The 21,887-nt window shown below is 46.5% G+C and overlaps 1 protein-coding gene across 12 annotated transcripts in view; it reads right to left on the minus strand.

Moving 5' to 3' along the window:
• Nucleotides 1-21,887, minus strand: part of RAPGEF1 (Rap guanine nucleotide exchange factor 1) — a 111,541-nt gene that overhangs the window by 3,695 nt on the left and 85,959 nt on the right. For 4 of the 12 annotated variants that reach the window (XM_053374957.1, XM_053374959.1, XM_053374955.1 and 1 more), the window contains 12 exons: nucleotides 18,437-18,727; nucleotides 17,025-17,117; nucleotides 13,809-13,897; nucleotides 12,785-12,896; nucleotides 10,569-10,644; nucleotides 9,589-9,677; nucleotides 6,477-6,565; nucleotides 4,433-4,618; nucleotides 3,825-3,909; nucleotides 2,693-2,787; nucleotides 746-824; nucleotides 60-161 (listed from right to left, as the gene is read on the minus strand). In XM_053374957.1, the coding sequence (XP_053230932.1) occupies nucleotides 60-161; nucleotides 746-824; nucleotides 2,693-2,787; nucleotides 3,825-3,909; nucleotides 4,433-4,618; nucleotides 6,477-6,565; nucleotides 9,589-9,677; nucleotides 10,569-10,644; nucleotides 12,785-12,896; nucleotides 13,809-13,897; nucleotides 17,025-17,117; nucleotides 18,437-18,727 (1,386 nt within the window). The remainder of the gene's footprint in view (nucleotides 1-59; nucleotides 162-745; nucleotides 825-2,692; nucleotides 2,788-3,824; nucleotides 3,910-4,432; nucleotides 4,619-6,476; nucleotides 6,566-9,588; nucleotides 9,678-10,568; nucleotides 10,645-12,784; nucleotides 12,897-13,808; nucleotides 13,898-17,024; nucleotides 17,118-18,436; nucleotides 18,728-21,887) is intronic. The other 8 variants (XM_053374964.1, XM_053374963.1, XM_053374966.1 and 5 more) reach the window with 4 other exon arrangements.

Consider the following 21,887-nt stretch of genomic DNA (forward strand, 5'->3'; position numbering starts at 1 on the left):
TAACTTTTGGAAACATAGGATGAAAACATTTTTGAAAAGATATATATTGAAAAACCGACCTCTGAGGTTTGTTTCTGCCACTCGAGCCTCCGGATGGGTGCTGAATCCAGGGCAGAGAGTATAGCCAAGTAGGAGTTGAAGTTGTTGAGCTTTCGTAAGTGCTGGAGCAAAACGGAAAAAAGAGGACGAAGGGTTGGAGGTGTTCCAAGGTGTTCTGGGGTGGGGGGAGAAGGTGGCAGTGTGGCATAGTAGTTAGAATGCTGGGCTTGGGCCTTGGAGAGACCAGGATTCAAATCCCCACTTGGGCAGGAAGCTCGCTGGGTGGCCTTGGGGCAGCCACTGTGCTGCTTAGCCAACTACAAGGTTATCCTCACAATGCTGTTGTGGGGATAAAATGGGGAGGGGGCAAACCACGCATGCTCCTTGGAGGAAAGGTGGGCTATAAACACATGAAGCAAAATGAAATGAAAGGCCACTTGTCAGGGCAAAGGGTTGGGCTGTGGGCAGATGTAGAACTTTCTGGAATTTGGTAACACCTTAGTCCTGGAACTGTGGATCAGGTGAGCCTGCTTTGGAATTTGGACCTGCCAAAATTCACAAAGCATCTCCAGTCTGACCCACACAGGTGTATCCCTAGATCGGGCTTCAGCCTTAGGCTGTGACATCACTGAGGTTCAAACCTCCAAGTCCCTGGGCACTCACAATGATGGTGGTGGTGGTAATAGCAACCCTTTGTAGGACTTACCTTCATGATCTTTATAAACTTCAGGAGCAACCTCTCTCGGTCCTGGGCTTTCTCCTGCTGCATAATTATTGAGCGGACCCTGTGAGTTTGCAGATTGGGAGAGATGCAACAACGCAGCCATCAGGATTAAACAGTTCAAGCAGGTTTCTGATCCAGGAATCCCTGCTGAGCTGCTAAGCGCTGGCTGAAGCACCAGTAATGTTGGCTTCCTGATTCATCTTGGCTGGTAGTCCTGGAAGACCTGCCCCCTGCCTTGCAGGCCTTTTCCCACCTGGCCTGGGAGGGCAGCGTCCTGACTGTCTCCAGCTACAAAAGCTGAGGCTGTGGAACAGAATCGTGGGCTGGGGTGCCATTTAGGGTGTTTGTTGGGGATGGGATTGTTGCTGGCGTTGCTGTTAATTGTTTTGGCTCTTATGATTCTATGTGGAAATTGTTAAATTTGGTTGTTTTGTTTACTGTTTGTTTTTGGTGTTTTGTTTATTGTTTAAAATGATTGCTCTCTTGCGCAAAAAGCTTTCCTCTCTCTTTCTCAATGACCAAGAAACATGTGCACCTCCTACACACAGGAACTAATCTGCAGCACTCACTTTCAGAACAGCAGACAGTGGAACACATTTCTTGATGTTTGTGAGTCAGTGCATTACATTTTTCCTAGCAGGGATCCCAATGTCAACCTTGTCCTATTTCCCACCACCACCCCAAAACCTGGCAGGATGAGGAAGGCTATGTCGTCCCTAGCAACCTTTCCTGAGGACTAGTAGATTGTGCTAACTCAAAAGGCGGGTTGATTGGTGAGAGGGGAAAAGGCAATTTCTAAGGGAAGGGCTCAACATTATATGAAGAATCAAATGAAGAATCAGAAATTCTTTTTCCTGTTCCCTTCTTTCTTTTTTCCTTTTTCCTGTAAGCTTTCTCTACCTTCCTGTCCCTTTCTTGTTCTTCTTTCCTGGCCTGTGTTTTTATTTAGATTAGCTTTGATAAAAAAATATTTGATATTAATTTTTGTATTCCTTTTTTCCAAATTTTAATAAAAGTTATTCAAAAAGAAAAGAAGTATTGTCTACACTGGCTGGCAGCCGCTCTCTTGGGTTTCAGAAGAGGGACTTTCCCATACCTTCAGATACTGTCGACTGAACCTGGATTCTTTTGCATGTAAAGCAGACACTCTGTTGCTGAGATATGAACATCAGCCTGGGGCCCTCCAGCTGTTTTGAACTACAACTCCCATCAGCCCCAGGCAGCAGGGGCTGATGGGAGATGTAGTCCAAGGCATCTATAGGGCACCTAACTGGTGATGGCTAGTCTACACTAATTGGCAGTGACCCTCCAGGACAGGATTTCAGACAGAACTCTTTCCCTATCTGAAGACGCTGGGGATCAAACATAAGATCATCTATGTGCAAAGTGCAGGCTCCGCCACCAGAGCTATGTTCTTTCTCTCAAATTAATACAGGTGTGGGAAGATGCAAAATGCTATGGTGGGAGGGTATGAACAAGCCGAATTCGATTTCATGGGGAGGAGGATGTTTTGCCTGGAGATCACATATAGCATGGCCTGGTGTAGTGGTCAGAATGCTGGAATGTTGGCCAGTCACTAGCCTACCTCACAGGACTGTTGTGAAGATAAAATATAGGAAAGGAGAGGAAGAACTGTGTAGGCGACCTTGCATTCAGAAAGGTGAACTGTAGTAAACAGATAAACAACACTTCATGGCACTACTCTGAATAAAAACGAACCTCTTAGACCTCCAAAGCCTGCCTCTTTTCAAAAAATGTGAGCCACAAACCAGGGACTTCCTTTGTGCATTGCTCAGAACCGCAGCCCTTCCTGTGATCCCTCAAAATACACACACCCTCTTGTCATCAATGCAGCTTCCCCTCCCAACAAAATTTGCAACTCCGAAACCAGACAGGAAGTGAGATTTGTTGCTCTTTTGTCTTTCTTACCAGTAGGACATGTTATTAAAGTGCTCGGTGAATTGTGTCAAGTTGGGGCTTTTCTCTTCATTCTGCTCTTTTGCCCAAAGCAGAACTTCAGGAATCTGCAAAGGAAAAAAAAAGGTGACAAAAGGGACAAAAGCTAATTGTCCCTTTTGCCACTGAAAACACAGATACGTCCAGGGAAGGGAGGGCTTCCCCTTGACACTGAGAGCTGCCCAAGCTGCACAGTCAAAATGTCTATGTGTGCAACTGCTTACATGTTTTATAAATATTCAGGAATCTAGTAGGACAGTTCCAACTATACATAAAATGGTTTGGTCTTTCAAAGGTAAAAACAGGATCAGTTGAAGAATGGATAGATGAATGAAGAAAAATGAAATGCAAATCCAGTTCATGGAGTCAACGGTTTTGATGACAGGTTATAGGAACAACAACAATGAATGCTGTAAAGGGAACATTAGTACTGTATTTTACAGTAGATTGCATGTTATGTTAAGTGGAAGATTCTTAATTCTATATGTAGAATAGGACGCGTGCTTTAAAGAAATGGAATCTGAATCTGAAATCCAGCTCAAGGCGAGAGGAAGGCTAATTTATATTAATACTTTAATCAATATTACTTTTGCAATAGTTTGGTATGGGTAATAATAATAATAATAATAATAATAATAATACATTTAAAAAAGAAAACTGTGTGTGTGTGTGTATTAAAAAGCTGCATCCTGCCCTGGAAAAGTTGTTTGGGAGGGAGGCCAGCACACATCACATCTGCACCATATATTTAAAGCACATCTATCCCATGTTAACAGTCTTGTGATTCCCCAAAGCATTCTTGGAAATAGTAGCTTAGCCCTTTCAGAGCTATAATTCCCAGCACCCTTAACAAACAACAGTGCCCAGGATTCTTCGGGAGAAGCCATGTGTTTTAAATGTTTTAAGTGCGAATGTGACCCCAGGAACCAGAAAACTGTGGAGTTAGCAGGCAGCCACCTATGAGTGGCGCTTTGGGCTAACAGGAGCCTTTCACCGCTTCACAAAATGTATTTCTTGTGGGACAGTGGCTGTTCTCCCTCTAAGTACGGTTTAGGTGCTTCTTCTACAAGAATACAGGCCAGCTCTGACATGTTGTTTGGAATACCTCAATTTTATAAAAGAGCTCTGCATCCAGGAGGGTCAGTTGTTCTGCTATCTCATGGCTGTGGAAATCATGGAGGGTCCCTGGTCTGGACAAAGAAAGAATGAAAAAGGTGATGCACAAACTCTGGAGTGTCTTAGTTTGCTCTTCCTTTTTAAGCCTCCCCAAGTTTCAATTCATTTTAGTTGCAGAGGGAGGTTTGCACACGTATGGTGACATCTCAGAAACTAGTAAGATAGGATAAATATATAGGTGCTGCCCCCAGCTTCCTGAACTTTTTTAGCAGGTTCCCACTCAATGGGACTGCTTTCCTGTTGACCTAAAAGTACTCCAGTGAGGAAAAGAAATCATACACAATAATGTGGGCACCAAGAAGCACTTCAAGTGTGGTACAATTCACTCCAATGAACTGCAAGTATTGCATTCTACTTTGGCACTGAATACTTGCAAGAAATTATATATGAATTAAAGCAATTTGAACCTTGCAAGTGCCAGAGGTTTTGCAAAAGATATTTGAGCAAATATACTTCACAAAGACTTTGGGATCCTTGGCTTGGGATTGGGTTCCCCCCTACTTTTGAGGTCAGAGACCAAAAACAGCACCATCTCACCTGGCTGCCACCCATCGAGCCGCAAGAGGTTTGATCGAGTTGGTGTATCGCAGCATTTTCTTCTGATCCACTTTGTCAAGGATGTTTTTGCGCAGGACTCTGGCAAGGCTGAGCTCCCCATTGCAGACCAAGCGGAACACAAGGTCCATGAGCAGCTTGAGGATCTCCTCCGTCAGCTCCACCAAACTGAGAAAGAAAATGTATGAGAAACCCAGGGCAAGTCCCCTTCAGCCAGTATATATGTACATGTGCTGCACTCACCCACACCATTTATAACCAGTGCTTTTCACCCCAAAAAGCAGTCTAAAAAGACATGGCACGCAAGGGAAAGAGAGGAGGAAAAATACAAGCACAAGGTCCTGAATTTACAGCCAATATCAGAGGCAGACTTTTGGGGGGGAAATTGAAGGGAAAAAAATATATCAGAGGCTGACTTGCTTTCAATAAAGAGCAAAAATACTTCCCCTCACCCCCAACATCAGATCCAGGAGCAGAGCTGGTGACAATCTCTAGGCCGGCTCCTGCCATGGTCATATTTAATGAAAACTCTTCATTATAATAATAATAATAAATTTTATTTATATCCCGCCCTCCCCAGCCGAAGCTGGGCTCAGGGCAGCTAACAACAATCAAAATAGTCCAACATTCTAAAAACATTCATTATAAAATTAATTAAAATCAAATTAATGGCAACCATCAAGCAAAATTCTATGCAGATTGCCAGAGGAGGGGGTCAGGCTGTGCCCTGACCAAAGGCCTGGTGGAACAGCTCTGTCTTGCAGGCCCTGCGGAAAGATGTCAGGTCCCGCAGGGCCCTAGTCTCTTGTGACAGAGCGTTCCACCAGATTGGAGCCGCGGCCGAGAAAGCCCTGGCTCTAGTTGAGGCCAGCCTAACCTCTCTGTGGCCTGGGATCTTTAGGATGTTTTTATTTGCAGACCATAAATTTCTCTGTGGGACATACCAGGAGAGGCGGTCCCGTAGGTACGAGGGTCCTAGGCCGTATAGGGCTTTAAAGGTTAAAACCAGCACCTTAAACCTGATCCTGTACTCCACCGGGAGCCAGTGCAGCTGGTATAGTACCGGATGAATATGATCTCGCAGCGAAGACCCCATAAGGAGTCTCGCCGCGGCATTCTGCACCCGCTGGAGTTTCTGGGTCAGTCTCAAGGGCAGCCCCACGTAGAGCGAGTTACAATAATCCAGTCTGGAGGTGACCGTCGCGTGGATCACAGTGGCTAGGTCAGGGCGAGAGAGGTAAGGAGCCAACTGCTTAGCTTGGCGGAGATGGAAAAATGCCGCCTTTGTTATAGCTGTAATCTGCGCCTCCATGGAGAGGGAGGTATCGAAGATTACACCCAAACTCTTAACGGACGATGCTGGCACTAATTGCACCCCCGCAAGAGATGGGAGTTGCCCCCTCAATCCCATATCGCTCCGTCCCAGCCACAGGACCTCTGTCTTCGAAGGATTTAGCTTCAACCGGCTCCCACGTAACCATCCAGCCACAGCTTCCAGACATCTGGTCAGTGTATCTGGGGCCGAGTCAGGATGGCCGTCCATCAACAGATAGAGTTGGGTGTCATCGGCATACTGATGGCAACCCAGCCCAAAACTCCGGACAAGCTGATGATGTGAGCTTTCGCTTATTTTTAAAAAGGCACAAAAACCAGCTGCTAGTCCTCATGATCACAGCAGAAAAAGTTCTGTTTTCTGCATCTGTTATGAAGCATGGTGCCACTTAGGAAAGCAGCTGCTCTTATCATCTGCCCCAAAATCTGTACTGTGAAGCAGCTAAATGGTGCTGATCTAATAACTTCTCTATTGTCTTAATGCATGTTTAATGCTTTGAAAAATACATAAAGACCAGCAGTAGTGGTGATTGGGTTGCAGTAGTTTCTCATCAGCACGAACTGTAGGGACTTCTGTCCATTGCCCTGGGTAACCTTGCAAAGGGAGTGAGGATAAATCTCTTCCATGTGGTGCAATGATTGGCATTTCAGATCCATGCAACTGTGATTAGAAAGTGAGAAAAAACTCGCTCACCACAGCTCATCCACAACTCGGACCAGGACGAAGAAGGTGTTCTTGCTTACTCGCTTCTTGAAAGTGTCTGGACAGTGGCAGAATTTCTCATATGTTGAGGGGCAAGTTAAAGGACTAACATGACATAGCTGAGTTGCAGGGACCAAACCAATGCAGAACACCTTAAGGCACCTTACAGTGAACCCTCCAGTTGTGAACCTGGGTGAGCAGCCTCAGAGAGAAGTATTAAACTCAAGCATCACCAACCTGTTGCCAGTCCAGATGACACAAGACTACAACTCCCATCACCCCTGGACATGCTGGCAGGGGATAATGGGAGCTGGAGTCTAGCAACATCTGGAGGGCCAAGTGATCCCAATTCCTGGGCTGTAGCAGGCTAAGATGAAACAGTTACATGTATCTTCCTGGTTCCAGGATAACTCTGCCCACCTAGGAAACCTGTTTGGTTCTCCCTGGCCCGGCTTGGCTGTAAATGCTCCCAGGTAAGGTCAAATCCAGCTTCTCCCAAAGAGCTCAAAGACCCCATTCCACTAAGACTCGTACCCAGAGCTCCTGGCTGACATGCCGGGATTCACATGCACCCAAGGACACTGCAAAAATAATAGCCAGTTGCTAGTCGTCATAATTACAAAAGAAAAGCTCAGCAGTCTGTTGGCCATCCCTATTCCCAAGGTACAGTGCCGCTTCCAGAGTGGCTGGGGAAACTCAGTCAGATGGATGGGGTATAAATATTCTTATTCTTATTATTACTACTACTATTCCAAAGCTTCTGCTTCTCATCCAGCTTGAAACCTATAAGGCAAAGCAGATATAACAGCACAGTTCTAATAACCCACATCCCTGAGAGGTGTCACAGAAAGAAAGGAGATGCAGAAATAAAAGTGAACAGGGGCTTCACACACACACACACACACACACACACACACACACACACACACGGCTTCATTCCTGCCTTCTGCCTGAGAGGAGAATGCTGCTGCTCTCACTCCTGCCTGTGCAGATGGGAGCATAGATTTATAGCTTCTGGCCACGAGCAAAGGATTTCCACCGACAGCTGGGAGGAGGGCAGTGCAGAGGCTGCTGCGTCACATTAATCAGCAGCAGCAGGGGTCATTTCTTGGCAGCAGGTGGCAGTGATGAGCCAGGTGTGGCACCATGCCTCTGGAACACGCTGGCACACGACCGGCAAAGCCACAAGGCCTGTGCGCTCAAGTGGAGAACGTGGGTGGTTTAGAAAAATATATCGCCCTAGGACAAAGGCAGAAAGGATGGCATTCTGCAACACTAAGGGAAGGCATCACTCCCTTTGTGTGCAGGAGTGGAAGGGAAGGTGGGGAGAGGAGAATGAGAGACACAAAACCCCTACTGTTGCAGAAAGATTGAGGGCAGGGAGCCATTTGCAGCCCAAGGGCCATATTCCCTAATGGGATACCTTGCGGGGGCCACACAGAAGGGCCAGTGGCAAGAATGGGCAGAGGAATGGATGTAAAATTTATCTTTGTACATTAGGCAAGTTCCTACACACACACACACACACACATGTGCGCGCACACACACACAACACTCTACCCTCCAACCAGGCAAGCAAGAGGCACTATCAGAGTTCAAGGATGCATTCCAGCTTGGCAAAAGAACTCAGATTTTGTTGCAAGGCCAGTGAGAGATGTATGTGTGTGTCCTGAAGAGAAGAGTTGTGACCTGGAGATAGTTCCAAAGGTCAGACAAGAGAGACCTGAAGGGCTTCATTTGGCCCCCAGAACTGAAGAAGATGGTTGTAGGGAGGAGAGGGATTGGCAAGAACTGCCATCTACGCTGAAACCTTAAAGAGAAACGGTAACCCTTATGAAAGATCCTGATGGATAAATCTGTCAATTCTGGTTACTCTCTGATTTTCGTTTTTAAGGTTCAGATCAACCCATTCCTGCATCTACTTACACATGCCCCCCGCCGAAAAAGTCTGTGTGAAAACAGCAAGCGACTTCCATGCACATTTCTCCTGATATATATGTAGCTCTGTATGCAGGTTCCCTGCTATGGTCCCACTAAGCACTTCTCCTTGAAGCAGGTGGTGGGGAGAGAACGGGTAAGAAGCCTGCACTTCACAGGCTTCTTTAGCCTTTTCTCTGCTTGCTCTCCTGCAGCTCACTTAAAGGAGAAGTTCCTGCCCATCAGCTGACATCACCAGTGAAGACAGTGGGCCTTGCAGGCGAAACTGGTCCCCCTTGGTGCGCCAAGATTGGCCCAAAGGGTGGAGGTTTCCCACCCCCAATCCACCCCCCATTTTCTGTGCCCGCTTTTGGGTTGGAGAGCTGCATCACAAAATTCAGAAAAGTGCAAATTTCAAAATATAGCTGTGTCTCAGCTTGTGAATGTGATGGATGCCTAAGGAGAGAAAACGCAACAGCATCCAGGGAGTGGCCACAGTGCAATGGTCCCCTTCTAGCTCAAATGGAAATCTAAATATTCCCTTATTTTCGTCCAAAGACTCCAGTCTTCACAAATTCCTCTTCTTACAACCTGGTTCCTGGGGGGTGGAAGGAGAGAGAAACCTCAAGCTTCTTCACACCACCTTCTTTTGAATCTTTGGGTGCAACTGACAACCCAAAGGAATATAGAAAGCTGCCTTCTACCTAGCTTAGTACTGCCCAGACTGACTGACAGTGGCTCTCCAGGGTTTCAGGCGAGAGGACATTCTCTGGAGAGGATGGAGAATGGACTTGGGACCTTCTGCATGTAAAGCGGGTGCCCTGAGCTATGGCCTTTCCCCTAAAATGAAAGCAAGGATCTGGTCCTCATGTTCCTGAAAAAAAGTTGATTTTAAATAGGAACCTAAGGAACTGCCTAATGCTGAGTCGGACCAATGGTCCATCTAACTAGACAATAGAGTGTCCGGCATCAGTTCTTTAGGATTTCAAGCTGGAGTCTTTTACCCAGAGACGTTGGCGATTGAGACCTTCTGCACGTAAAGCAGATACTCTGCCAATGTGCTACGGAAGGGCCACACTGACACTGTTCTAAACTGACTAGTGGTTCTGCCTCTTGGAAGGCAGACACACTGCACAATTTGGGCAGGGGAGAGAGGGGTGGGGAGATTTGCTGAGTGTTTGAAAGGATATCTGTATTGCAGTTTTTTGATGAGGTCTTCAGGTGTGATGAACGTGCGGTAAGTGGTCAAAAAGGCCTCACAGTACAGCACCAAATCTGTTGAGGACAAAAGAAGGAAGAGAAGAAAAGATAAGACACCTGTCAATCAACAGAACAGCTTTCACCCAATATGGTGCCCTCTCAATGTTTTGGACTACAACGCTCATCCGTCCTAGCAAGCATGCCTAAGGGGAAGAATCAAATAGAAACACACGGTCTCTGTTTACCCAGATCATGGTTAGGGGGTCAGGAAGCCAGAGAGAGAATTGGAACACATGACTCTAAGGCACAACCCTAACACCCAAACCACAGTGTTGTTGTTGTTGCTAATAACTGTATCTATTAAATTTCCCACCCACTCTTCATCATGATGCTCCAATACAACTCTCAAAATCAATCAAGACAAGAGATGTTGTAGCAAACAATATCACAGTAAAGAAGGGCAACTTCAGCGTGTTCAGTTGCATGGGAATCTAGTTACCATTCAGTGGGTTGTGCCTTACTCACTGAAGACCCACAGAAATTGATAAGATGCTTAGGTACATTAACTTCAATGAGCCAATTCTTGAGTGGAACCTAGCTGGGTAGAATGCAGTCAAATTTAATATGTGAGCAGTGCAGAGTCAACTTCGAAGCTCTTACTAAGCAAAAACAACAATCAGAACTGTACTGTAAATGGAAATGACTGACAATATGCAAACAACAAGCCCGCATACCCCAATGAAATCTACAGTGGCCCCACTTGCAGACAGGGAGCTAACACGCTCCCTTCCGTAGATGCACACAACTATAACTGTTGCAGCGAATGTTATCTCTTGTCTGATTGCAGCTAAGCAGAATCCTCCTTTGCGTGTTGCCTCTGATTCAAGGATCCTGCCTGCCCTGATCTGCAAAACGTGACAAGTGATGTGAGGAGTTTTCAGCAAGCCACTCTCACTTCTGCGATACCTTTCCTGTCGGTCTCTGTGGCGTGGACCAAGAGGATGTCGCCTGAACCGCCACGAACATCTGGTCCGTCGTCGCCCTGTATCAGAAGCAAAACAAATGGAGATTGTGCTTCAGGTGGCTCCGCAGGAACTAAGGAAACCTGCTTCACACCAGGTTAGACCACGGGTCCATTTTCAACATTGTCATCTGTGACAAGAAGCTGCCTTATACAGACTCAGTCCATCACCCAAGAGATCAGGACCAACTTCAATCAGATCTCTGGGGTTCAGGTAGGGGGTTTCTCTCAGCTAGGGTTGCCATACTTGGAAGAGCAAAAAAGGGGAGGCTATGATAGTCATTCAACGCAAATAAATGCAATTTGTCTCAAATTTCACCCCTGAAAAAGAGGACGTGTCCTGGAAAAAGAGGACACATGGCAACCCTAGCTCTGCCTGAAAACACCAGGAATTGAACCTGGGGCCTTCTGCTTGCGAAGTGAGTTGAGCCCCTGCCTTTGCCTTCTGGGAGACCCTGGTGCCTGAACAGACTAGTAAGCCACACAGAAATTCCTCACGCTGCATGCCGAGTCTTGAGCAGGGAGTGGGGAGATATTGGGCTTGCTGGAGGTGACCTCCAGCCCAAACTTGACTTTGTTTTGTCAGACTTAAAGGGAGTGGGCAGACACCTGTGAACTCTTGAGGCTTGTGAGGAGAAGGAAAATCTATGTGTGTGTCACTGGAGGTTACATGGGGGCCAGTATGAGTGGGCTTTGGTGTATCGTGAGCCAGATCCCACCACCACAAGGAACAATTTGATCAGATCTTCGAGGTGTACATCAAAAGGCTGAGTGAAACAGATTAAGTATAAAGATGTTACTTGGAAAGCCCATGCAGACCCCACAGGGATGCAGTGATTACATTCAGACATTCTGAAGTTACTCATAGATTGCCCATCCTTGCATTAGAGCACGTGTAGGAAGGACCTGTGCCCCCAAACTACAATTTGCATCATCCCTGGCCACTGATCACGCTTGCTGGGGCTGTTGGGAACTGTAGTTCAGCAACAGCTGGAGGATCATAGTTTCCCCACACCTGAATTAGAGGAATGATTTTTTGAGCGGCGGGGGAAGAAGCCACACAGACCTGATTTTAAAGTGTTACATGTGCAAAAGACGTCAAAATGGCGCCTGGCTCTTCATAGAAAAGAACACCAGGAGGGCTGGCGGATGGCTACCAGCATCTATCAGAGAAATTATGTTCATGACACAATCCTTGAGCTATTTCTCTGGCAAGGCTCCTGGAATTCCACTTAAGATATGAGTAATGGCTTCTCCCTGCCTGCTGGCGGATTGTGGCTGGCTAGAGCACTTCTGCCTCCTGCTCAAAAAACACATGCAGCATTGTGCCCACAAATGATCAATCGCTGCTCTCTTCCAGACAGGACCTCTTGACAGTCTGAGAGCTTCAAAGGCCCAGCCTCATTCCCTGGAGCCCCAGGAAAGCAAGTGAGCCAGGCTGCCTGGCAGAGGACCCACTGGGGCTTTCTTTCTTTCTTTCTTTCTTTCTTTCTTTCTTTCTTTCTTTCTTTCTTTCTTTCTCTCTCTCTCTCTCTCTCTCTCTCTCTCTCTCTCTCTTTCCTTCCTTCCTTCCTTCCTTCCTTCCTTCCTTCCTTCCTTCCTTCCTCTCTCTCTTACCTAAAGCAGCCATTTAGGGGAATAACTGGGAATCAAGGCTGCTTGTCAAGCATTGCTTGTGTGCTAGCATGCAGTTTGTGGCACCCCAAGAACTACAGCTTTCATTTTAAAAGAAAGCAAAGTTTCTAGTTCAATGGCGGGGAGGGGGGATAAGTTTCAAAGTGTGTGTTCATAGCACCCAATGCAGAACACTTTTCTGCTCGACGACAATTGGCTGTCAAGGACCACTTACAATAAAAGAAAGTTTACACTAGTAGTGATGGCAGAAGCATGCTTTTGGGGGTTGGGCCTCTGATGATGTTAACTCTTCACTCCCCAGGTCAATACAAGTTTCTTCACAGTTTCAAAACTTGTAGCGGCCCTAAGGTCTAGTAACTTGTTTTACGACTACAAGTCCCATCCAGTAGTAAGGTTCTGTGTGAAACGAAAGGACACTCAGCTGTGCTGCTTGCTAACACGAAAATATTAGCTCAAGGGTTCAGCTCTGACATTTGGTTTAGCATTCAATCCAATTTGATTCGAGCCATGCTGCTGCTGGACTAACCTCTTGCTTCAATGTCAACCTGGCCATGATTTCATTGTGGTCAGTCAAGGACAGTTCATCTACTTCCTCCTCCGGTTGGGAAGACTCTGAAGATTCTGCTGACTTCTGTTGCCTGGGTGCAGAACAAGAGATAGTTATTGCCAAGTTCCTAGCCCACTGTGTAGCTGGTGTTTCAAAGAAATGTTAACATAAGCGAGGTAGGTCTCTGACCAAAGGAGGTCACAATCAACATATTGATTATGGGTGGAGATAAGGCAAAGCTAACAAGGGATGGAGATGAACACACATGAGAAAAGTATGTTTTGTGGGGTGGGGGGGGGAGGAGAAGGTTCTTCATGGTGTTATGAGGGGGAAGCCTGCCTTATGATGACAAGCTGACTGATACAGACTCAAAGGAGCCGTGGTGGAAATGTTGAGCTTCTATACTCAAGAATATGGGACGTGAGCCCAGCCCCCCGCCCCCGCCTTCCATTTCCCAGCCCTCTGTTTTGAAGTTTGGCCAAGCTGCTCCGCTGAGCCTGCCAGCCCCAGGATAAAAGTTTTTTGACACCCCTACATCCCTTCCAGCAAATCTTCTGGCAGTTCCCTCTTGGTGAGAAGTGAGGTTACAGGGGACCAGGCAGAGGGCCTTCTCGGTAGTGGCACCTGCCTTGTGCAATGCCCTCCTGTCAGATGTCAGGGAAATAAACAACTATCTGACTTTTAGAAGACACCTGAAGGCAGCCCTGTCAGGTGTGCAACCCAGTCAAATGGAAATATAATAATAATAATAATAATAATAATAATAATAATAATAATAATAATAATTCCAACCAAGATTCCATCTCCAGTTGTGGATGGCAGATTTCAAATATATGAAGGCATGAGTTGCATCTTGAGAAAACACAGCCAGCTGGTAATAATACTTATTCTTTTGCAAAACTGCATTGTAAATTTCTTGTGGACTTTTTCCTGAGGGAGAAGATGCATAAATCCAGCAAACTGATTACCCTAAACACATCAACAGAGGCAACAGGAGTCCCACCTTTCACTCTCATCTTGGTTCTCCTTCCCTTGGGTGCTGCTCAGAGAAGCAGAGTCCTTGGCATGACAGTCTTTTATTGCTGGGGATTCCTGCCAAAGAGAAACAAGCTTGGCGTTATTAACACAGGACCTCTCACCAGGGGTGCCAACTCAATGTGCAGTGTCTAATTAACCCACCTGTACAAATTAAACACACCAACAGAATACGCACAACTCAGTTAGAACGGGGGTTGTATCCAACGAAGGCCCCATCTGCACTATACATTTAAAGTATTACCAAACCACTTCAAAGAGTCACAGCTTCTCTCAAAGAATCCTGGGAAGTGTAGTTTGTAAAGTTTGTTGAGAGTTGCTAGGCAACCATATTGCCCTTACAGAGTTACCAATCCCAGAGTGGTTTATCTGTCAATCCCTCTTTCCAGGGAACTCTGAGAATTGAAGCTGTGTTAGGGAAATAGTGGTCTCCTAACAACTAAATAAATGACACTTTATCCTAAGCAAATGACACTTCCCACGATTTTTGGGCTGGGGAGGAGCCATGACTGGTTAAGTGGTATGATACTGCTTTAAATGTATGATGTGGATGTAGCTTGAATCTTACTCAGAGCAGGCCCACTAAAATCATTAGCTAGGATGAAGTTTAGCTCATTGATGTCAATGGGTCTACCCTCAAGTATAACATAACTGGATCCAATCTGGGGAAATCAGAATGCTCCCCGGTCACCTAACAGGGGTTGGGAGTCTGTATCCCTGCAGAGATTCTCACGACCCTCCGTCAGCATTGCCAATGTTCAGGGATGATGGGAACTGTCATTCATATTTCAGCAAGATTTGGATGGCCAGAGGTTCTCTGTTCTTGACTCACACGCTGTTATTGTTTCCTTTGAGTCATTGTGACATGAAATCGAACGCCAATCACTACTGGCAAGTTTTAAGATCATTGCCAACTGGGTACCAACCCATTGGATTTGGGCAAATATTCAACAAAGTCCGTAACAGCCACGTGTGAGCAACATCCATGTACCTTTTAAAATTGCATCATGGAGTGGGTGGGTGGGTGTTATCTGACAGCAATGAGCAGAGTGAAGAGCTGTTGTTTCCCAGCCCAGCAGAAATCAGGGTCATGCATAAACAAATCCCTCATTTGGAGGAAGTTGAAAACCCTCATCACTCTCGCCCTCCCCCCGCCACTTGGGAGTGCCAAGTTCCAGGCTTAATAAGCTTCCATCTCAGGGTAATGGGCCAGAACTAAGTAGCAGGAATGGGAAGATTACTTCCTACTTGGCTTGATGAGATCCTTGGTTATTATCTCGGTACTGAAAAGTCCATTAGGACATGGCTGAGCCACCAGGCATTCTCTCATCCTCTCCCCTCACTTGCACCCATGAGGCTCTGCCACTGACCAGAGGGGCCCTCCCAATTAGTGGACATGGACTACAGCTGCAGGCCACCTCTAAGCAGGAAAGCACAGGAGGAGGTAGAAAGTTCAAGTCTCTGCTGCCATCAAAGGGTTACACTTTATTTCAAGTGCTGGATTAGACCCCCACAACTAGAAACACAGAGATGAGCAGTGGGAAAAGTGCAGCTCCTGATATCTCCTCTTCTATGCTTTCTGTCTAAAAGAATAGCCCTCCCCGCGGTTCCTCCTTTGCAACTGGTTACCCAAACATGGCGAGGAGTGGTCCTTAGGGTGACTGAGGCTCTGCCCTCCCCCCCCCCACCTCAGCCAGGCCACACCTGCCTTCCTTAGTGTCCGCCATCTTCTATGACCGTATCACGAACCACAAGTGTGAATCACTTTGGTGCACGGAAAGGAAGGAAAGGAAGAGGAAGTTCGGACACGAAATGGAGAAGGGCATTGGCCAATCAAAGTGGGAAGGGGGTGGAGGAAGAGCTCCAAACAGCCAACCATGCCCTTGCTGGAGTACTCCATTCCACCACCCCTTTTATTATTTAATAATATTTGCCCACTGAGAATGCTTAGGTCTTCTCTCTTTCTGCACTCCTGAACAGAGTCCTCCCAACACCCGCCACCCAAATTTTCTATATTTCTGTAAATCTTCAGAGTCCCCCTCCCCACCCCGCCTTCCACTTGGGCATGGATAGTGACACCTTGTTTATGCAGACGCATGCGAGCACCCCCCCCACACACTGAGAGTTCACTTTTAGTATCCAGATAATGATATAACAACTAAGTGACTGGACTCTTTTCTGATCACATTATTTCAAGGCCCCAGAATGTCATCACAATGCTTAAACCGGGATGGGGGTGGAAGGGTAGTTTGGGATCTACTGGTATATCTCTGGTTGATTTCAAGCAGATCAGAAAGGATTGTTTAGCAAAGGCAACAACAAAATGCCATCGTTATCCTCTCATCCACCTTTATATTATATTGCTGAAATGTAGAAAGCTTACAGGTGGAACAGGGGAAGATAACCATAAGCTAGTTTGGGTGTGTGGGTGTGTGCAGAAGGGGCTGTGTCCTCAGTTCAGTACTGGTATTCAAAATCAATTCCTAGACTCAGGATCTTTCAACTGTAAATGTCTGTTGCCTATGTTTGGATCTTGGGAGTTCCTAGCAAAACAGAAAAACACCTGGGTTTAAAGTGAGTGAGCTGTCCCTCCTCTATGGCTCTGAAGGCCTGAGACCTTTTTCATTTGCCTCCATTGAAGAGGATGTCACTTAGTTGAACTGTGTTAAAATACAGTTTTGGATTGATTATTTGGTTTTCCAAAGAGGTGGCCCCATTTAGCTGATTCATTCAACAGCCAACTTGGGCATATATCTCTGTTGAGCACAGAACAGCAGGTACAAAGCATCTTCCTTTCATATCCATGTATGAATGCAATGTTTCATCAAATATAAATAGAAGCCAATTATCATAGTGTTTTACAGCGGGGGGGGGGGGGGGAGGGAAGGCACCGCAAAAGCACATGGTAAGTGGCACGGGGGGGGGGGGGGAGGAGAGAGAACACAAGGCCTATTTGAAAAAACGCTCCCCAAATCCCTAAGAGCCATGCGCAACACCAGCAAATAGCACTGAGCAGCCCACACACCAACAGACAGGCCTACTTGGGAGTAACCCAGGGCACCGCATGGCTGGAGAAAGGCTTTGCGAGAAGCGCCACTCCCCTCTCCGACAGCAGCCCAGCCAGCATGCAGGCCCCACCAGACATATTGGCAAAAAGGTCTCCCCCAACCGCAGTTTTACTTACTCCTTCAGAGTGAGGGAGTTCCCCGTTGCTCTGACTGGAGGAATACAGATTGACGTATTCACCCTCCCCTGCCTCCTCACTGGCGTTTTCACTCTACAGGAGACAGGATGGAAGAAAGTGGGTGACTGGCTTGGTGGGTGGGTGAGCTTTGTGGGCTGAGCACAGTCCATTCAGCAAAGCGAGCAGTCTGGGCTCACAGGGCTGAGACCCTCCCCCAAAAAAACTTAAAGGTGGCAGGCGGAGAGAATTTACGGCATTCATTCAGTTTCAGGGTCTTTCCAACGGAGCAATTTCCCACCTCTTAAAAGCTGCCCCCCCCCCAAATATATATATATTTCAGGATGCATTAATGAGTGTGCAATCAAGGCGTGAGGAGCATCGCAGCTGGGAAATGGGTCTCTTGAAAACCAAGTGACTAATCTGTGTGGAGGGCTGACACAAGCAGATATCAGCTTCGGATGGCAGAGATGAACGTTCCTTCTGAATTATATTCGGAGGGAGACTTCACGCTGTCACCTGAAAAGGTTCACTTTTAGAATGTGTAAGGGCAAGACTCTCCCCGCATTCAGGGAAGTGTCCCCCCCATTGCCACCACAGTGTTCCAACATGCATTACTGGTCTTGGTCCTTATGACTTTGGGGAAGATGCCCAGGGTTCCAATCAGCAGACTGAGCAGGGCGTCCCCCCTCAAAAAAGCACCGGTGTTAGATTACTCTAGCCTGCAGCAAGTGACCTAATGCACAATACTGCCATCTAAAGAGGTGAGCCTCCCTAAGACCACTCTAAAATTACCTAACTGCGGCACTGATTGGGATGTACTGCTTCACTGGAAGGAGGCAAACAGAAGAACAACTCATACAGAAGTGAGATGAGTGGGTCTTTTATGGGTAGGTGCTCTGGACCTACAGAGCCTCTCATGACATGCAGATTGGGAATGACTCCTTTTGTGCCTTAGAATATTCTGTGCATCCTACCCCCCACATCAAGGTAAACGGTTTTAGCAATTAGTCTCTTGGTTTCCAAATTTGGCATGCAGCTGAATATTCGTAGAGAGGGGAGCAGGGAAGACAACCTGCATGAGAAACAAGAGCCACCAGACTCTCAAAATTAAAATAATCAGGATCACTTGGGGCGGTGGCCTCTCCTGCAGGTTGTGCTCCTTGCCTTCCACCCCACCAGTCTCAATGAGCACCAACCATTGCTGCTACTAGATGGGTGTGGCCAAAGTGCTGGTGAGCTGGCTGGCAGCTTTTGCAGATTAAGCTTGCAAGGCTGATTTCAGGCATGCCCACCTTGCTCTCTTTCCAGCCATCTAACACGCAACCCCCTCCCATCATGATCAACACAGTGCACAAGGCAACCTAAGCAGCCTACAACAGAGAGGTTGCCTCGAACGGCCAAGGAGTTCTCACCGAAGATGTCTGGAGAGAATCAGTGAAAGAGGTTTCAGAAGGAAGGCAGACAGAAGCAGTCCCACTAAAGCTGCTCTCCTGAGAGGAAGAGGTAACCCCGCCATCTGCAAGGCCGAGAGGCTGGCCGGCTGCGGCAGACCCTGCTGCCAGGTCAGAGTTCGGAGACTGGTGTGCAGGTGGGAAGCACAGAGGCAGGGAGGAGGCGGCGGAGGCAGATGAGAGAAAAGGAGGGATGGAAACTTGGCTGCGAGGCACAAAGTCTTGGGAGAAAGACCTGAACACCGATTTGTACTGCAGTGGGTGGGGAGAAGACAGCAACAGTGTTGGAGCAGTAAAAGGGCCAAGCCAATGGGGAGGGATTTGGGGAGCAGGGGGAAAGGAGAGGAAGAGAGACAGAGAAAAGAGAAAAGAAATTAGATCAACAGCAGCTCTAGGCAAAGTCACAACGTCAGCTCTAGGCAAAGCGGTCCACGGCCAAGGCGACACCATCGCATCAGCCTCCTTCCTCCCTTCTCTATTCTTTTAATGTTCCTGCCATGCCAAAAAAAAAAAAAATGAACTGGAGGGCATAGCTGGGACTGTGTGCACTAACAAATAAACGAAACATTCCGTACCACAGGAAGTGGCATTCTGCAGTCCACATATCATGATGCTAATCGAGAATATCTACATATTCCTCTCCTATTCTGCACAATCTATGTTGCTTTTTAAAAACAAAACAAAAACCAAAACAAAACAAAACAAAACAAAAGCACTCTAGATTTCACGAGTCAGTGAGCCAGACTTGTAAAAAACTCAAAAAAGTAACTAGTTTGCTCACTCCTTCTTGTTCTTTTTTACTAGGTTGTGTTCTCATGATGGCTGCAGAAGAGGGGGAAGTCCTCTTCTTTTCCAGCCAGCATGAAAATTTATGATATCAACCTCTTAGCAGACTACTAATTGCTTCTTTAAATGCCTTCTATCTAGCAGACTGGTGGAGGAGAGACAGAGGTGAGAGGAAAATTCCCTTCATCTGGAGCCAGCACAAAACCAAGTGGACTAGTTGATGAGGAATGGAAAGATCTGTCATTCTTCCACCAGCCTGCTCTCTTGCCTGCATAAAATTCCCAGTCATCTACGGTGAACAAGAGGAGTTGTTACTGAACAGTACTTAGCTACAGAGGAAGCATTTACTCTTGACCATTGATACTGTTGTCCAGTAAACCACCTGGATTCTGATGTGTCAACAGGCACTGCCCATACACTTACAAGCTTGCCATTAATTTTGCAACCACACAGGTTAGTAACTTTTAGTATAATAGGAATTTTTAAAATAGATTTTCATGAAGCTGAACTCCCTGTATCTAAGACCACTTTGTCTGCTTTTTCTGGACTGTCGTGGAATCACAGAATGCACAGATCTCTGGTAGTGTGCAGTATGTTTTCTTTTTTTAAAGGTGCTAGTCCATATGGCTTCAAAAATAAGCTGGAACATGCAAGGACAATGCCCAGAGGAAATTCAGCATCTGCAGCTAGGGTTTGCAGTTGTTAGGCCGCAGGGCTCCAGAGTCCCGCCAAGTAAATTTAGCCCTAAATAGCAGAGTCAGAATTTGGAAAATTGCTTTGCATGAGTTACAGAATTCATAGAAACCTGCTTTCCTTGGTACAGAAGTAACTATTTCCTTTGCACATGGCACACACAACACTTGGCTGCACCCACATGAAATCCCGAGCATCGCCTTCTTTTCGACATGTGTCCATAGTGGGTGCTAGGATCTGCTTCTTGATAAGAGCCTGATGCTGGCTGGGGGCAATTCTGATATTACATAAAAACAGGATAAGCTTGGAACGGCATCTATGAAAATGTATTGATAGGCTTGCCTAAACAACAACGTTTTTAGCAGGCATCAAAAAGAATACAGCAATTCATGCCTCTGCTGTTGCCCTAAGAGGACAAACTCCCACTAGAATGGTACATTCAAAATTTTAAGGATTTGTTAAAAACAAAAGAAGGCTCTAATCCTTATTGATGCAAAGATACCAGAAGGGGGACTGCTGGGTAAGATCTAGGGGGGCTTCAGTGCCAAGCTTAGCCTCCAGCCACTCCGGCTGAATTGTCAAACAAGCAGAAATTATGCAAACTTACTAAAAACAATGGAGAGCAGATGATATGGCATTTGCTCTATTTGTATAATTTATGAAGGTTGTGGAATTAAAAGAGCTGAGACATGTCTCTGTCAACCAGGCACTCTCCAGATGTTTTGAACTAAAACTCCCATCAGCCTCAATCAGCCCACAGGATCATCCCTCTATCTCCCTCCCTCCACAGCTCTAAAGATCAGTGCGCGTGCACACACGCGTGCGCGCGCGCGCGCACACACACACACACACACACACACACACACACAGTGAGAGAGTGTGTGTTAATCTCACTTGGGTTAAGGAGTAATTGGTTTTACAATGCACACCTCAGAACAAGACCTCAAGAAAGTGTCAGGGTTTTGAAAGAGGCAAATGAGCCATACCAGATCAGTCCCAGAGACCACTGGGCCTTCCCAACTGTGCTTGCCACTGGGGGAAAAAGGAGAGAGGTGCTGACAGTGTTGTATGGTGGCTAGAGTGTCATACTATGGCCTGAAAGACCACTGTTCAGATCTCTGCTTGGCCATGAAGCTCATTGGGTGACTTTGGGCCCTGTCACTACCCCTCTCAGCCTAACCTACCTCATAGAGTTGTTATGGGGATTCAATAAGTGGGTGGGAGAACCACACATGCCACTTTGATCTCCTTGGAGAAAGGAAGGTGACATATGAATGCAATAAATGAATTGTTGTTGGGCTGGGCTCTTAGCACACTTGGCACAGGAGTTTCTTGAGCTGTGAAATGTCAGGGCAAAATAAAACAATATTTGCACAAAGAGCTAATCTGCATTTTGGTGGACACACAAACAGTGATCCAATTTCACACTTTAAAAAAAGTATTCAAACAAGTTGCCCCAGGTGTAAAACCAGCATTTGCAAGACTTCATGGGGCTACGAGTTAAAGCAGGTTGCTAACAGACAACCTGTCCATTGAGCACTCATCCTGATTTGCTAAGGAAATTAGGCTTCATTGGCTATTTAGTGAGTGTTCATTCAAATTCGTTTACAGGGAGGAAAGATGACACTGGGTTGCCCCACACTTTTCGGTGCATTTCCCCTTCACTTTCCTTATCACAAAAGTCTGATCTTTTGTGGAAGGGGGTCAGCTTCCGCAAATCTAAGTACAAGCAAAACTTGCTGGCACATGACTCACACCTCAAATCAGGAACAGTGTAATTTATTACCTTAAACCCCACCCTCCGCCATTGCCCCTTATGCCTGCAACTCCACCCCAAAACTTCCTACATGATGTTATTTTGCTCTCTCCACTTCAAATCTCTCCCTCAAAACCCAACTTTTCTTTCATTCATTCATTCAGTTAGCAAAATGTA

The sequence above is a fragment of the Podarcis raffonei genome, chromosome Z (genome assembly GCF_027172205.1).
Source record: "Podarcis raffonei isolate rPodRaf1 chromosome Z, rPodRaf1.pri, whole genome shotgun sequence".
In the NCBI taxonomy this organism is placed as follows: Eukaryota; Metazoa; Chordata; class Lepidosauria; order Squamata; family Lacertidae; genus Podarcis; species Podarcis raffonei.